The sequence below is a fragment of the Macaca thibetana genome, chromosome 11, assembly GCF_024542745.1.
Source record: "Macaca thibetana thibetana isolate TM-01 chromosome 11, ASM2454274v1, whole genome shotgun sequence".
In the NCBI taxonomy this organism is placed as follows: Eukaryota; Metazoa; Chordata; class Mammalia; order Primates; family Cercopithecidae; genus Macaca; species Macaca thibetana.
Window position 1 is genome coordinate 56,085,927 of NC_065588.1, and position 18,348 is coordinate 56,104,274.

General features: G+C 35.4%; 1 protein-coding gene across 13 annotated transcripts in view; it reads left to right on the forward strand.

Annotated features, from left to right (window-relative positions):
• Positions 1-18,348, forward strand: part of SLC16A7 (solute carrier family 16 member 7) — a 176,763-nt gene that overhangs the window by 101,614 nt on the left and 56,801 nt on the right. For all 13 annotated transcript variants that reach the window (XM_050749608.1, XM_050749605.1, XM_050749604.1 and 10 more), the window contains one exon: positions 2,979-3,225. In XM_050749608.1, coding sequence (XP_050605565.1) covers positions 3,009-3,225 — 217 coding nt within the window. In that variant the 5' untranslated portion in view covers positions 2,979-3,008. The remainder of the gene's footprint in view (positions 1-2,978; positions 3,226-18,348) is intronic.

The following is an 18,348-nucleotide window of genomic DNA, read 5'->3' on the forward strand; positions in this document are numbered from 1 at the left end:
GTCCTTTGGTATTTCCTCAGTATTCTTCTATGGTTTCTTTTTTAAATTTTCAAGCAATAAAATAGGTACTTTAAAATATAGCAATAAAATTTAGTAATATATAGATTCAGATACTTTAGACAACTTTCAGAGATCATTTGCTATTTTCAACTGGTTTCACTAACACTTACAATTTTTATTTCCTTTTCTTTTTTCCTTAAATATTATACATCTTCAAAGATACTATTTCCAATTCACATGTGATGTAAAGTCATCATGTTAGGTTAACTGAAGACCAAGGAGAAATAAACTTATCTCCCAATTAATAGATGAATTGATAGATAGAAGACAGGTAATTTTTATGTTTCTAAGAAAGCAAAAATGATTGCAAAAGCAAGCTGTACACATGCTGAAGACTACAAACCATCTCAAAATAATTATTGAGAGGTGTGGTATTTTGGGTTGATTTTAGCAATTTTAGCATTTGCACGACATTAACTTATAGAAGTGGCTTTGCCCCGATTACTGTGATTGACTAAGCTCTACATTATGTGCATTATTTCTTTGTGGTTAAAGCCTTTCATTTGACCTTGTCACTGTAGTTTCCATGACATTTTTTGGTAGGCTTCTAACATACAAATGTATACCTATAAAATAAAATATTTCAAGTTATTTTATTCATTTTTTGAAAATTAGATGCCTGTGACCATTTTGATCAATAAGAATACTATAGATATGCAGAGAAGCTGTAATAAAAATGCCAACAATTTTTTTGCTTGCTTTTTGTCCCCCTAAATTACATTACTCGGTAGTCTTATTTCTAATTCTATTTATATTATCTGTAAAGTCAGCAGTGATTAGTAAAATTGAGTCCCTTCCATTACTATTTTACTTGGGTAAGGCTTCTTAATATTTCTGAAATTTGTCACATTTTAAAAATACAAAAAAAAAAAATACCGGAAAAGGCTTTTATTGAAACTAAATTGAATACTTACTGAAAATAAAAAGCATGTATTTAGCATAATAAGTACACAATATTTATTGAGTGAGATCCCCTTATCCATTTTTGTATACTTATAGATTACATTATAGATTACTTTGAGTATCATGCATTAATTCAATAAGATAAGTAATTTGAACTCTTGAGACTATTCCATCAAATTAATGCCACTGTATCTAAAGCCATATTTTATATCTGTATATTTAGTCAGGAATAACTTTAAATTTTTTTTTTTTTTTTTTTTTTAATTTTTTTTTTTTTTTTTTTAATTTATTTATTATTATTATACTTTAAGTTGAAGGGTACATGTGCATAACGTGCAGGTTTGTTACATATGTATACTTGTGCCTTTTGCTGTGCACCCATCAACTCGTTTTACATCAGGTATAACTCCCAATGCAATCCCTCCCCCCTCCCCCCTCCCCCTTCCCCCCTCCCCCCTCCCCATGATAGGCCCCGGTGTGTGATGTTCCCCTTCCTGAGTCCGAGTGATCTCATTCTTTATTGTATTTTCTTGGGAAAATCAGAAGGATTTACCTTTTTCATACCATTTAACAATTTTTAAAATTTTTTTCACCTATAGTGTCTAATAGAATGGTAGGCACATTTATCAATTATACCTCTACTTCCTATAAAAGAGTAATTTGAGACTGCTTTTTAAAAAATAATCATATATCAAAACATCACATTGTACCCCATAAATATATAATAGATACAAGTAAATATATAGAAAAGCTAAATTTGTTGATGTATGAGTATATAAATAAGACATGTAAAATATATTTATAAAAAACATTTTTAAAAATGAGATATTTTCTGTACAAATCATTGTGGCAATTAAAGCTTATTTAGCTATTTTATTTTAATTAAAAAACATTTTAGGGATAGGGCCTCTCTCTGTCACACAGGATGGAGTGCAGTGGCTCCATCAGAGCTCACTGCAGCCTTGAACTACTGGGTGAGTATAGTTAGTAATACTGTATAGTATACTGGTAATTTGCCAACAGAGTAGATTTCAGGTGTTCTGAGCACAAAAAAGAAAAGCGGTAACTCTATGAGGCGAGGGGTATGTTAATTAGGTTGACTGTAGTAATCGTTTTTGCTATGAATGTGTATAACAAAATGTTTTACACCTTAAATATATAATTTTTATTTTTAAAAAATAGTGGGGGCCGGAGGTGGTGGCTCATGCCTGTAATCCCAGCACTTTGGGAGGCTAAGGTGGGTGGATCATCTGAGGTCAGGAGTTTGAGACCAACTTGGCCAATGTGACGAAACCCCATCTCTACTAAAAATACAAAAATTAGTCAGGCATGGTGGCACCTGCCTGTAATTCCAGCTACTAGGGGGCTGGGGCACGAGGATCGCTTGAACCTGGGAGGTAGAGGTTGCAGTGAGCCAGTATCATGACACTGCACTCCAACCTGGGCCACAGAGTGAGACTCCATCCCGCGCCCCCCCCCACAAAAAAAAGTGAGTTAGAGTTGTCTCTACAATCATCAAAAAGCTAGACAACAGAAAGCACTTAAAAAAAAAAAAAAGCCAATAGATCATGTCAAAAGGCTGTGCAACCATCATTTCATTCCTTGGCTTAGCCTTAAGCAGGAAGGAAAAATGAGACCAAAATTATCAATTATTGAGGTTAAAACAACTGATGATTGAAGTAGAATATGTATGAGATCTATCTTAGAGCTATGTCTGATGTATAATGTAAAATTGTACTTCAGTTCAGATCTAAATTCTTCACTTTGAGTAATTTTTGTTTCAATAATCACATTAAATTATTTAAATATTTAGCCCACAGTAATCAAAGGTATATAACTTGCATTGATTTTTTTTGTACATTTTCTGGTAATTTTCTGAATAGAAGAGTGTGAAAAATATTCATGAAAAATCATATTGTAGTTTTAACTAGAAAGTACTATTTTAGTGACTATCAAGAGTAGTAAACAAAAGGGGAAATAAAATTTAAACTGTTATTTCATTTTTTTAAATATAGATTACTTGAATTTTCATTAGAGGAGCAGAAATGCCACCAATGCCGAGTACCCCACCTCCGCATCCACCTCCAGATGGAGGATGGGGCTGGGTTGTGGTTGGAGCAGCTTTTATCTCCATTGGATTTTCATATGCATTCCCTAAAGCCGTCACCGTATTCTTCAAAGAAATTCAGCAAATATTCCACACTACCTACAGTGAAATAGCATGGATATCATCCATTATGCTGGCTGTTATGTACGCAGGAGGTAAGCTTCTTGCAGTAAATAGAATCGTGAATTAAGAAAATAATTCCTCCGTGTCACAATGTTTTACATATAGTGTCTTGGTATATTAAAACCTGTTTTTATGTTATAGTCACTTAAAACCAATCAAAAGTATAATTAGAACTGAACTTTCAATGATTTTAGTGATTCAGCATCTTAAGCTATTTGCTTTGAATCGAGTCTTAATAGGGGATTTGTTTGAATAAGAATTGGTAAGCACAAAGCAAGATTTACTAAATTATGGAATTTCCAAGTGAAGCTACTTCATTTAGTTTGAAATCAAGTCCACATCATATTGCTGATGTCATTTTTCACTATTGCAACCTCTGGTAGAAATGCTTTCTTCTGAATGAGAAGAAAATTTAAGTTGCTGACAGTTTATAAGCCCAGAAAGTACATCGCTTTAAGCTGCAAAAATGAAGTGTTAACATGTACATTCTAGACCCATTCAAATTTGTGTGACTGAAATGATTATTTATCTCTGTAAGACTCATTAAATATGACATCTTTTTAACTTAAATGGTTGCCTGAAAATTATCTTATTACCTTCTATGTTCAAATGAGGGTATGAGTCATGAAGGATAATGAATAGATCAAAGTACCATCCCACTTCTAAATGTTAAAAATTTGGAATTATTGGTGCCTTATTATGTCACCTATTTTCTTTAAATCAATCTCAGTAGCAGACCAGACTCTCTTGTAGAATTTTTTGAAAGTCATTACTTAAAATATGTCTTTTAGAGTTTTTATTTTTCAAGTGGATATTTGACTTTAAGGGATAGATATAGACTCAGACTATAGTCATTTAAAGAAATTATATCAATTATCTTCTGTGATTTCTTATTTTTCAAGTAAGGATAATATGGCTCTTAGTCATGGAGATAGGACATTAGTATAATATCCAGTATTTAGTAATATTTACTTTCACCCAAGGCCTAAGTACTCAATATGTGTGATATGACTTAATCCTCTTAATGATCCGTGAAATAAGTATTATCTTCTCCTTATTCCATAGCTGAGGAAATAGATAAGATAGCTCTCCCAAGTCAAACAGCTTGTTAGTGGCAAATAGAGACTGCAACTCCAAGCATTTGACACCTATGGTCTCTGACTTTTACATCTAGAAAGTGACATCTTTCTGTTTACATCTAGAGAGTGACAAAGCCAGATTCAGCCCAGGCCTTCTGTAAACCTGATTCATTTCTTTCCATCTCAGCTCAGTGGCTTGTGTACCACCTCCACCAACATCATTTGTTCAGTGACATAATAATTATTCTTTAGGACATTATCTTTTTCTTGTACTATGAAGGTAAACAGTTGATCCTGAAATAATTCTGTGTGTGTGTGTGTGTGTGTGTGTGTGTGTTTATGTGTGTTGGTGCTGGAATGTGTTTTCTACTTTTTATGTATAGTGATTTTATATTAATACAGCATATGTTTCCCTTATCCATTTGGTTAGGTTAAACATGCATTTTTCTTCCAGTATCAAAAGGTATCCTTTAAATACTATTTGGGCATGTCAATGCAAAATTCTACTTCTAACACACATTCTGTGAATCTCCTTTGGGCAGTTGCTTTATAGATTGTAAGAATGTTATTTCTTATGACCATAGAAACAGTAGGTATTGTAGAATAGATATTCCTGTATAGAGCAGCACATAATCATCTTGACTTAAACTCCAAAACGTGCTAATATTAAGATACGTAGGAGTTTTTTTTTTTTTTTTTTTTTTTTTTTTTTGCCTCTTAAATACAATTGAAACAGTCTCTTCTACTGAATTAATGTAAGTCCATTGAATTTGAACTTCAGGTCTTATATAGTCATAATTCTTTATTGAGCAGATAGTTGACTAACTCATCAGTAGGACACAATTTTATACACCGTTTTAGTTAACCAAATCTTAATTTACATTGTCTATTAGTTTTCAGACCTCAGAGTCTCAATGGCTTAAAACAATATGGTTTATTTCTTGCTGAAGCAATGTTTCAACAGGTGGCTATTCCATCACCCAAGGCTTTGTATGTTGTTCCCTAAATCTGCTCCGTCTGCTGGACAAATAGTAAAGGCAGACAGCACAGAAGATCATGTGGACTATTTTAGGGGGTAGGCCTGGAAGGAATAAACATTATTTCTGTACATATTCCATTGATTAGAACACTTATACTGCCCTACCCAGAGTCAGGGACCATGGATGCTGGGAAATGCAGCCTTCCTAAAGGAAGAAACAGAACTACAAAACATCCAGCCAGTCCTAGACAGAGCTTGGTTTCTCAACATTCTCCATTGAACAAAATATGCATGTGTTTATAGACTTGCCTATGACAGCCCTCCACCCTCTGGCTGGATCTAAAAGGAACATTAGAATGTACAGTGGCATAATTAACTTTCTCCAACTACGAAATCTCAATATGAAATTATGAAAAGTAACTATCCTATATTTACTACAAATAAGTGTTTTCATTTTATTCATACTTACTTTTCTATTTTACTATGTATGGTATAAATTTTTAAAAGCACAAAAGAATTCTTTTGAAATTCAGGAAGAAAATGGTAGTTTGTTAAAATAGTTATAAATTTGGAAAAAGCTGCCTTAAGATTTTTAGGGTGATAGGGATTTTATATATGCTTGTTTTGTGAAAGCAATGCTAGATACATACAAATTCTTAGTATTTAGTAATTGATGATGGCAATATCTAGGTTAGATCCAAGTAAATACCTGGAATATTGCCTAACGTCCTCCGGCTAAAACATTTAATGTTTCATCTCTGGCCATAGAGAAAAGTCAGGAATTGAAGAAATTCTGCTCACCTTTGGTCCTTCTTTTAAAACTGTAAACACAATTCTATGCCCATTGTCTAGTGGATGAAAATGCTTTTACCTGCCATGTCCACTGTTGAATATAGATCTTACACATTTACATAATTTGTTGGAAATAACATCTACATCTTATCCTGATAATTAGTTTCTAATCTTTTAACCAAAAATAATTGGCATACTTAAAATTATAATCTAATGTGGAAACAATTTTCTTAATGTGGATGCGATAATTTTTTTTTCAGAAACATAGTAACTATTTAGATATAGTCAGTTAATCTAAGACACAGGTATTAGTCCTGTTACTCACATTGCAGTCTTTCTTCAAGTGTGGTCTACAAAATGCTTTGCTTCTGAGTCATGAGTCTTGTTAAAAATGAAGTCCTGGGCCTTATCCCAAATCCCCTTTTATCAGGATTTCTGTTGATAGAGTTCAGAAACTTGCATTTTAACAAGCATCTCTGAAAACAACTTCACTTTATACACAACACAGGGGTTCACTGTTGTAGAATAAAATCAATATTTGATTTTAAAATACTTAAATTTTCATATAATATATGAAATATATTTACAGGAGTCTTTTAGGTTGATGATTATAAAATAAATTTAAAGAGCATAAGGTGAAAAGACATAGTTTAATATGAAGTATAATGAGTCTCTCTAGCAAGTAGCTGAAATATTCTGTTCAATGCAATGCTAATTGCGTTAGCCTAGAGAACACCTAAGATCTGACACATTCATTAGGGCTTAGCACTCAACCTATTAATCACTACTGTGGGGTCACTGAGTAAGACAGAGCGTGTTCAGAGGCCTGGCCTGTGATGTCAGGACTGGAGTCTCTTGTAGTAATTAGTTGGCATCTGGGCTTTGGTAGCAAGGTATTATCTTCCCTTCTGATGTCTGCATTAAAAATGAAACTAATGAAAGGTTTGCAGGAAGGATGGAAAAGAATGCAAATTATGTTTATACCTTACTTCATCCTTAGAATAATGGCATTAAATTACAGCAACCCATCTGGATGTCCATATGTTCTCCTGGAGGTCTAGCAAATTTTTGCTAATAGGTCAAACAGTATGGTCACCCCATTAATAAAGCACTAAGTAGAGGTAGAAAACAGAATTTAAACTTTCTACACTGTTTAGAAGGACATAGGGTTTTATTTTGTAAATAGCGATTACATAGGATTGTCTTTAGTACAATATTTGTTTTTGTATTCTATTGAATGATAATCTATACATGGTTACCTATACAGTTACTGACTACAGATTTTGGACTGCCAGTTTCTATGAGTACTTTATGTGACTTTTCTGATAAAAATCCGTTCTGACTTGGAAGAATCAGCCATTCTGGAGAGAAGAATTGGCTTTGTCTCCATGGTAACTTATTTTTCTGTTTTATGTGAATAGTGAAGGCCAATTGTGTGAAAGTAAGGGTAATAGTTTTGTGATGTACTACTTTACACAGGGATTGAACATTAGAACACTGACCTTATTTTACTGGAGGCCAAGAAGCAAAAGGCTTTAACATAGCAGGTTGGTGGTCATAACATCAAATATGTATTTTTCTATTCTCTTAAAATTTTAAATAAGCTCAATATATTATTCTGCATTGTGCCCTAATATTTTACAGAATGAGGGAGGCTATTAAAATAATTCATACTGTGCAATGTCTTAGCAACAATAAAAAAAGAAAGTCATTCCATTCCTGTGTTTGAGATAGCTAGGGCTTTCATCTTAGATTTATAAAAAGCACAAAGTACGAGGTACACTTTGACAGCCCTGTGCAAGTAGGCTGTGGACTTTTTATATCTATGCCATGTTAGGCTCTTTTTTTCATCCGTAGGTATAAATATCACTAAACCTTTCTAGGAAATATGGCACAGTGTGGCAGAAACTATTATGCTCACCATGTATCCATGCACTCCTCTATATTTCCCAGCTTTCCTCCCCTTAGGCTGAGGCCAAGTGACTATTTCTGACCAATTAAATATAAGTGGAAGGACGTATGTCCCTCTGGACACCTCCTGGCAAGGTGATTTGATCTGGCATGCATCTTCCCTTTCTCTACAGTTATATAGACTATACTGATCATTACAAACATGAGAGCTTGATTTATTGTGTAACCACAATATAAGTTATATACATTATTACATGGGATGAGAATGCACTATGAGATATCCTTAGTCAATTTAGCTTATATTATATCATGAAATGTACAAGTGCTACTTGGTCATATCTCTGTTAGAGAAGAGATATCCTTTGGTATCTCAAATGAAAAAGTTGTGAGTGGATATTCTCATTGCCAGTTTCCATGGAATAAAAGTGAGAGGCACGGACTTCAAAACACAAAGTAGGAATGGAGTCATGGCCCTGGAGCTTTCTGTGATGAAATCTGTGTGTCTATTCCAAAACAGGGATGAAAGGGGATAGAGGTCAACGACAGATTGGAAGTGTGCTTAGAGCCTTTGAAATTATTCCAGGACATACTTTCCCTACAGAGAGCGGATAATCTAGTACAAATAATATCAGAGAGTTACTAAATGTTATTTTCAACAGAAATTTTAAGAACCTTTGTTGAAATCTTTTCTGACTGATACATGTGCCTTAGACAGTGAACCCTTCACTTACTGATATATAAAAAGAACCTGTTTATTAATTTATGACCTGATGAGAATAAGACTACCTTTCCTGATTTTTGGCTTCAAAAAATTCAAAAATATGTTATTATATCGTTACTCACTTTATGCAGACGTGTTTTTGTTGCAAATGACAGAAACCTGATACAGATACCATAAAGCCTAAAGAGAAATGTTCATGTATACAAATCATGTATACAGAGAAGCACAGACACCAATGTCGTCCAGCTCAACTAGCACCAATAATTCTATTTGTCCAGCGTGTTGCACTCTCTCTTTTCTCTTCTGCTTCTTCCAGAGGGCAGCTTTGTTTATTTATATTGATATTCTTCCCCTGGCACCAGGAAGATGTTTACCAACATTTCAGCCTCATATTTCAGCTCAAATTTGACACTAGGAAGACTGCCACTATTCCCTAAGTTATACTTTGACAAATTCTAAGGAAGATTGCTAGGACATGGCCTACTTTGCATTTGCCCTGCAGGCAGTGGGTGAATGAGGGACTAACACTGGCAGCCTGAGCGGAACTATGCCTCTGAGATAGGAAAGGAGCAGTTCCGTAATGGAAGGACACTACTGTTCCTAGAGGAAGGAAGGATTCTGAAGAGACAAAGTATTAACAATAAGCACTTACTACTTTAGTCTTTTTAAAGAGATTAATATGTTATGTTTCAAGAGTAAAAATGTGTTGGGTTTTACTAGTCACTCACGGGGAACTTTGCATGTAGATACTTTATAACTAGCTAGCAAGCTGCATATATAGGTTACATGTCAAAATGCGTATATCATATTTGGAAACTATTGCCTAATGAAATATAATGCTTAGTAGCCACCCAGAGGACTCAACTGTAATTTTTAAAAATTTGAAACAGGGTCACTCTGTTGCCCAAGCTGAGTGTAGTGGTGTGATCATGGCTCATTGCAGCCTCGACTTCCTGGGCTCAAGCAATTCTCCTGCCTCAGCCTCCTGAATATTCTGGGACTAGAGAGGTCACCACCATGCCCAGCTAATTTCTGATTTTTTGTAAAGACGAGGTTTCACTATGTTGCCCAAGCTAGTCTCAAACACCTGGACTCAAGCCATGCTCCCACCTTGGTTTCCAAAAGGGCTGGACTTACAGGCGTGAGCCACCACACCCACCCAGCCCTAACTGCATCTTATATGAGTTGGTGCCTAGAGTGGAACATAGATATGGAAAGTCCCAGGATCTCAAAATGGATTATTAGTGATGTAATTGTGCAATGAGAAGCAGAAGAGCATTGTAATTGGAGAGTGAGCTCCAAAGTATTAATAACAGGTATGAAATTGAGACTTTGCTACTGGGTCATTCAGCCTATTTGCCATTTTACCTCGGACACTCAGTTTCCTTATCTATAAAAATTACATTAGAATATATACATTTGTGTGTGCATATGTGAGTGTGTGTGTATGTATAGTGTACACTCTCCTGCTAAGAGTCATTATTAATAATAAACACCAAATATGATACTTAGGAAATCGTAGTTTTTGATTCATTGCAGTTTGTTGCTGCTGTTTTTTTTTTTATATATATATTCTCCATTATTCAGTGAAACTGCCGATAAGGAACAAAGAAGATAGTAAGTCTGACTCGAGCAATCTGTGCCAATAACATTTGAAAACAACTGGGAATGCAAGAAATAAATAGGTCAATAATCATTTCTAGAAGAAATCTATGCCCTTTACTCATATTTTCTGTGGCATTTCCCTTGTGCCTCCTATGATTTGGATAGTGGACAAGACATTGGTCATTCTTTTTGGGCCATCCTATATTGTAAAATCCTTCCTATGTTTAGGGGATTCCCAACATCATCATTTTCTGCCTCCCCAAGGGAAAAGACAGATATATACTTTCTCAGAGTTTATTACACTTAGGGCACAGGCATGTGACCCAGGCTCCGTCAACCCAGTGTAGAAAGGCCAGTTTTCATTCAGAAACTACTGATGTGAAGAAGCAGATTCCTCAAGAAAAACATTCAGATGAGGTGGTTATAGATAATTAATAACCCATTCACGCAAAACTAGTGTCAGTGTTTAGGGTCAATGGGACTTTTCACTGTAAACTATGTAGTCATTGGTGGCAGCTGTGATGTCCCCATTGGAGCAATCAGTTTTGTCATGTGATTTGGTCAGCATCCTAGCTTGGGTTTTTAAATCTCCCCTCATGTTCTCTGACTTACTTTTATATCCTTAATGAATGCTTTCTTCCTTAACTAGGATATTTGATAGATATATATGGAGTTAAGTTCCCCAAAGGTCCTAGTGAATTCTAGAATGAAATGCTGTCATGAACTAACTGGTTATTTTGAAAACTTTCTATGGATCTTTTCTTTTCTCCCTTCCCCCGCCTCCCCTCCCCTCCCCTCCCCTCCCCTCCCCTCCCCTCCCCTCCCCTCCCCCCCTCCCCTCCCCTCCCCCCTCCCCTCCCTCCCCTCCCCTCCCCTCCCCTCCCCTCCCCTCCCCTCCCCTTCCCTTCATGTGGATACATAACAGATATAGTCTCACTCTGTTGCCCAGGTTGGAGTGCACTGGCACAATATTGGCTCACTGCAACCTCTGCCTCCGGAGTTCAAGTAATTCTCCCGCCTCAGCCTCCCGAGTAGCTGGGATTACAGGCACCCAAGACCACGCCCAGCTAATTTTTGTATTTTTAATAGAGACAGGGTTTCACCATGTTGGCCAGGCTGGTCTCAAGCTCCCAACCTCAGGTGATCCAGCCATCTAGGCCTCCCAAAGTGCTGAGATTACAGGCGTGAGCCACTGCACCCAGCTGAATGTTTCCTTTAAAAGAAGGAACATTCCTACTGTTTCCCAGCTCTTCCTCAACAACATATTAGGATTGAAGAATTTACCGCAGTTCTTTTTAATTAACCATTTTAAAGAGCTCTGTAAAAAATGAAATTAAATTTTATATTTTCATATGCTGTGGGTGACTTAAGTTTGATGGATTATGTCACAGAATGCAAAGTAAATACACGTTGAATACTTTTTCGTTATAATAGTAGTGACTTTGGCGGAATAATTGCATTGTTCCAAAGGGATTTTTAAATGGTTAATCTAGATGGCTCTCCTTGAGTGAGAATTTGCTCAGCTGGATGGAAGTATATGCTACAGGAGTGTGGTTCATATATTTGACCCTAAGGGAAGGCCCTGGTGATGGCATAAACTATCCCTGCACAATTGTTGTCTGAGGATTCATTTGCAGTCACCAGAGGTAGGGATGTCCGGGAAATCCAGCATCACAATTAAGAAGAAAACTATATATAATTTCACTCATTCATCTATTCCACAGATACACACTGAGCATCTTAAATGTGCAAAACACTGGTGTGGCATTGGAAAAACCACAGCGAGCCAACAGACACAGGCTATGCTTTCAGAATATGAAATAGCCATTTACACTTTTCCTTATTTCATTACAGTTATGATAAATGTTAGTAAAGAGGCACAGTGGGTGCCATGCAACAACAGAAAACGGAAATTGATCTCATAATTGAGTGATCAGGCAAATTTCTTGAAGCTGAATTTGAAGGATAAGGAGGCAGCACTAGTCAAGCAAAAGGAAGTGTTTGAGGCAGAGGAAACAGTATTTGTGAAAGCCGTGGAAGGAAGAGTCACAGAGAGTTCTCGTAGTCCAGAGGAGGTAAATGTGATCGATCTACGGTAAAAAGATGGAGAAAGTTGTATTTGATGGCCTAAAACCTACCAGAAATGATCCTGGGCCACATATTATATCCACATAAACAAAAGAGAAGAGGATTGGAGGATAGATATCTATGCTACCATGTTAGTCCGCTCTAGCTGCCATAAAAGAATATCACAGACTGAGTGGATTAAACAATGGAAATTTATTTCTCACAGCTCTAGTGGCAGGAAGTTGAAAATCAAGGTGCCAGTAGGACTGGTTTCTGGTGGGGCCTCTCTCTTCGTCTTGTTAGATGGCTGCCTCCTAGTTGTGTCCTCACATGGTCTTTTCTTTGTGTGCATATATCCCTGGTGTCTCTCTCTCTCTCTCTCTCTCTCTCTCTCTGTCTCTCATTTTTTCCTTTTGATGTAGAGTCTTGCTCTGTTGTATTTTTAATAGAGATGGGGTTTCACCACATTGGCAAGGCTGGTCTCGAACTCCTGACCTCAGGTGATCCACCTGCCTTGACCTCCCAAAGTGCTGGGATTACAGGCATGAGCCACCATGCCCGGCCTCTCTCTTTTCTCATAAGGAAACTAGTCATAGTGGATTATGGCCCAACTTAATATTTCTTATGAGCTTATTTAACCTTAATTACCTCCTTAATGGTCTTATCTTCACAGACAGATACACGAAGTGTTAGGGCTTCAATATGAATTTGGAGGGACACAATTTAGTTCGTAACAGGTACTAGGATCAGAACTCTGAGTACTCTCCTTTTTAATCAATTTTAAGAGCAGATGCATAATCCAGAATGTGTTAAAATACATTGTTGTCATTCTTTGTGGTAGTTATGCTCTATAAAGTGCCACAAACACTGAATGAAAAAATACCAAATTGCTGCTGCTAGGGGAGATTTAGGGTTATAGTTCCCTGAACCTCTGATCATAAAATTTTCATTCACCAAGCAATCCATGGCTTTGTTTTCTATGGGTTTCCATTTAAAGACATTGGATTCAATATATGTCATTGACTGACATTGAATTTTGGCTGAAGGTGCTATAATTTATTCCTGAATTAAGCTTATTAAACACATACCTTTCCTCCATAAGGCATATCACAGCCTTCTTGTGCCTAGGAACACCAGCCAGCACTTCAGCATTATGCTTTGAGGCCATTTTAAACGGAAGAATTACCAACAAAAAGCACGAAAATGCAGAAAATGTGGTATTATATAGGCCCTGAAAAGGACAGTTGTTTATACTCTGGGAGCTGGAACAAGAAAGCAGATCATCACCTTGTTTGACCTCAGCTGGGAAGATGAGGGCACACAATGCATGTCAGGTGATGCAAATTTTTCGCCACTCTGCACATATCCACCAGTGACTGCAAAAGAACTGAGAGTATTGATTTTAAGGTTACAAATCAATTTTAGTAAGTAGACAAATTTGTAAATATAGAATCTGCAAATAATGAAGTCATTTGTAAATATGGAATCTGCAAATAATATACCTATGCCCTTTCTCTGGTGAAATTACTGCATTTCTTGTACTTTATAAAGGTGTTTGTAATTACCTAATGTTTTTATTATAGTTTATCTGTTGTTTATAAGAATTGCATAAGCCTGCACAACCACAAAGCTAATTTACATTAGCGTTTTTGTAGATAGGTATTGGTTATCATCCTGGAGTTTACTGAAGTTCTTTTTAAAGGAACACAACTTTCTTAAGCTATAAAAGCAATAATAATTACACTTAGAATAGTCCTAATCACTAGAAGGGCGTTAAGTATAAAGCTTTGGAAAGCTTCTGTGGAAGCTTTGATGGATTTTTGAAAACTGATGAACAACTGATGATCCACAGGCTTGAATTATTCTGATCAGAATGTGCTGTGCATGACTGTAGCATTCTGTTGGCTGGTGGTTTCCTACTTTGGCCTTGTGTCTCATGCAATCGATGATTGGATTAGCAGCAGTCAGTGGAAGCAACTGTATATTTTCTCAGCACCCCAGGAAATGAGTGTGCATTCTTGGAAGGCTGAAACGGAATAAAACCATTAAATAGAACTCTGATCTACTTCAGATTCATCTCTTCCCCTTATATGATGAGTAAAGAGCATTTGTAAATAGGACTATGAGAGAAATATGGATAGTGAACAAAGGGGAGCAAAAGGAGAAATATGATGTGTGTGCAGGCAATTTGGAATTTCATTTAAATTTTCCAATCTTCTACTAGATAATCCTAAGTTCATGTATATGACTTATATTGATATAGAAATACAAGAATCAGCTGGGTGCAGTGGCTCATGCCTGTAATCCCAGAACTTTGACAGGATCACTTGAGTACAGGAGTTCAAGACCAGCCTGGGCAATATGGTGAAACCCTGCCTCTACCCAAAATACAAAAATGTACTGCAGTATGGTGGTGTGTGCTGTGTACCAGCTACTCAGGAGGCTGAAGTGGGAGGATAACTTGAGCCCAAGAAGGGGAGGTTGCTGTGAGCTGAGATGGCACCACTTCACTCCAGCCTGGACAACAGAGCAAGACTGTCTCACAATAAATAAAAATAAATAAATAAAAGAATAATCTGTAAATCAAAGGCATTTAAAGTATCTTTTTGGTTCTATTAGGAAAAAACCATATAGTAAGTTCAGAACATTTAGGATTTTATCTCAGCTGGTGTAAACGGCCGTGATATTGGTACGAAGATGAAATGATGGGTGTTTTGGCAATGGCAGCTGTAAAATCTACATAGCAAACAACAGATGGTTGCTTATTTGACTTTTGGGTAAAACTGGAATATAGAAACTGCTGTTGAAATAGGTCTTTCTCAATGTTTCAGATTTCTATCATCTTCCAAAGAGTGAACATGGATCTAGAGACAGAAAATTTTTAAAGCCTCCCTTTGTATTCTTAGTCTCTTGTGTGGGACAAACTTTTCCCCACTTTCATCAGAAATATGCAAAGGGTTGAATTTTAATAACCTTAGTTACAGTGTCCTTGAATACAGAGGCTGTCATTAACTTTCCAAATGCCTCTTGGGCACCAGGAGTATTTCATGATTCGTTTAAAATGTAGGTAAAATATCTACACAGAGTTAGTTTGGCTCTTGCAGGTAAAGAAAAACAAGTTTAGTCAGATGACTCCGATAAAATGAACTATAAGTCCTTCTCATGAGAAATATTAAGTACCTCTATGTTGTGGCAAAAATATTACTTAATAGTATTTCTTAAGTCAAACATGATATGTTTTAGAAGCTAGATAAAACTTTTCAAAGCCAACATAACCTCTGCCCCTTAGAGTTGGCTCCCATATTAGATCAGACACAATTGTACTAGAAACCTGAGGCAATTCATGCATGCTTCTGAAACTGTTTCCCTAACAAAATAGCCTCACCTCTGTGCCCTATAAACCACTCCAAAATGCAAATGTGGGAGAAAAAGAAAGGTTTTTATTCACCTCATATTTTAATTTTATATTTGTAATCTCTTGTTTATTTGAGTGATTTTATTCTCTTTGGCTTATTAAATGAAACAGCAGTGAATGTTGAACAATTATATTTAGATTTTTTTCTACCTATTTGTGAAGAAACAAAATTGGAAACAGAAATGCCTTTTAAAAGATAAATTTTCTGAAGACATTCATGCTCCCTTAGGAGGATCAGTAATAGTGTCAGAAAAACACATCTCACAAAGTATCTAAATTTCTGTTTGGTTTCAGACAGTTCTCTTTTTATTGCTTTAGCTAAGTCATACATATTTATTAGCTAAAGAATAAATTTAATAAGGTCCAAATTAAATTAGCTATATATACAAGTACTAGTTATAGCTTCAATGATACTTATGTAATATTCCAAATATAACTCTTTATTTGTTATGGTGATTTTTGTCTAAGAGGTATTCTTTTTTCCACTGGCAGTCTCGTTTATTTATTTCTTTAGAGTGCTTAATCATTGATTTTTAAGTAAAAAGCCTACATACAATCTTGTTTCAAAGCATACCAAAAGCTTTCAGAGATGAGTAACTCATCTTTTTTACAAAATACCTAAAAAATGTTTTGCCTTCTTTTTTTTTTTTAAGAGTCATTGACATAGTGGAATAGTGGTAGGGCATGGAGGATTTGTCTGTGTTCAGATTCCAGTGCTGCTTCCTATTAATTGGAATTTTGGGAAGATACTCAACACCTCTCTGCTTCAATTCCTTATATATAAAATGCCTGTGGTTTATTTGTATGAACTAATATTTCTGAACTCTATGATTAGTTCATATCTCATAATTAAATACAGTAACAAAGAATACTGTGGCTATCTGGGAGAAGATGTCCTACCATCTCAACCTGTTTATGTTAAGTTTATGTTCTAACATTGAATTTATTTAAGCTGTTTTGAAAATTCAAAATTGTCCAAAGATACGTACAGCTTCTGCAGCATGGAAACTAGGAAAAATGGATATAGAAGGAAATAAGTATCATATGATAAAGCCTGCTTTGCCTTATATTTCAACTTAAAATAGTTGTAGACATAAGAAGAAAAAAAGTGATCCATCTTTCTGTTACTCTGCCCATCTTTAGCCTATGGTACTTCTAGACACTATCTAAATTAGATGTTTTAACATTTAGTCCAGGTTTTATGTTCCATCATGTAGGACCCCATTCCCTCACTTTTTGTTTTTGTCTTTTTCAATGCAGTAGAGTAAGAAAACTTGTCACATGTGAGAATGCATAAATTGCAAAATCCATTGTGATTACAGAGGTCATTGTGCATTACCTTTGCTGTGAATAGCTGTGTATTGTGTTCAGATAGACTTTAACAAAATAGGTGCACAAAATGAGCACCATTCTTCATAACATGGCATCCAGAGAAAATTAAAAACAGAGAAGCTAAAATCATCGAAAGCACTTATTTGTGAATTCATGTTTGTTTTTAATATAAAGAATACCTGTTCTAGTAAGAAAGACAAATCAGATTTTATCTTTACAAGGTGAAAATATCAAGTCTAAGAAGAGATATAATAAAACAATATGAAATCCTGAAGAGTATGGATTATATGAAGAGATGTGTTAATTAAATTCCACAATATTGGAATTGCAGTGGGAAAGAAGACAGAAAAATGGGGCCCAAGAGAAGCCTGAAAAAGATCTACTTTATAACATAAGGGAAAAATATACAAAATGTATGATCCCAATAAAAAATGAGTTAAACCAAATTTTGTAACAGTTTGTAACAAATAAACTTTAGATAAATTCATTAGCAATAGCTGTAGGTTTAAAGGGAAACAAAAGTATTAAATATATATTTTATATCAATCTGCACTTATTGAGGATTGCTGTATTTTGAATTTACTAAGAATAAACATGTTAATCTTATAAGTAAATATTGGAAACAGGATGCATACCTGGGTCTATCTGACTTTGAATCTCATGTTTTTGTTAACTTTTCTGGAATAGGAATGCCTCATGACTATACCTTTCTTTTCTAATTCTTCAGGCTGGCTTCATATGCAGTAGCTATATAGTCCATCAGTTGATTGACATGTTATTATAGGATCACTGTCTAAAGAACACAGAATTGGAAAGATAATACATTTGTCCCAGTTTGGAATTTTCTTAAGTTATTGTTAATTGTTACTTATATATTTATAGTTGACTAAAATTTATTAGATCTTTTTCTTTTTTTAAGCACCCTATCATAAATTTGGTCTGTGTTTTCTTGAAATCGATTTTTCATCTTGTGAGACCATAATTAGTACCCATAATAACAGAAATGTATATATTTTTGTTATTGAAAAGGACCAGTCATAGTAGTGTAACCTTCTTGTATCACTAAAATAAAATAGTGAACAAAAGTATATATTTGATGTCAGACCGAGGAATGTCCTGTTTCCAGTATCTCCCTTAAACGTGTTATCCATCCCTTCTAAATTTTAGTGATTTTTCTACAATATAGGGGGAAATTATATATCCAATCCAGACACTTTGTCGTAATTGAAAAAAGGGAATGAATGAAACAATAGC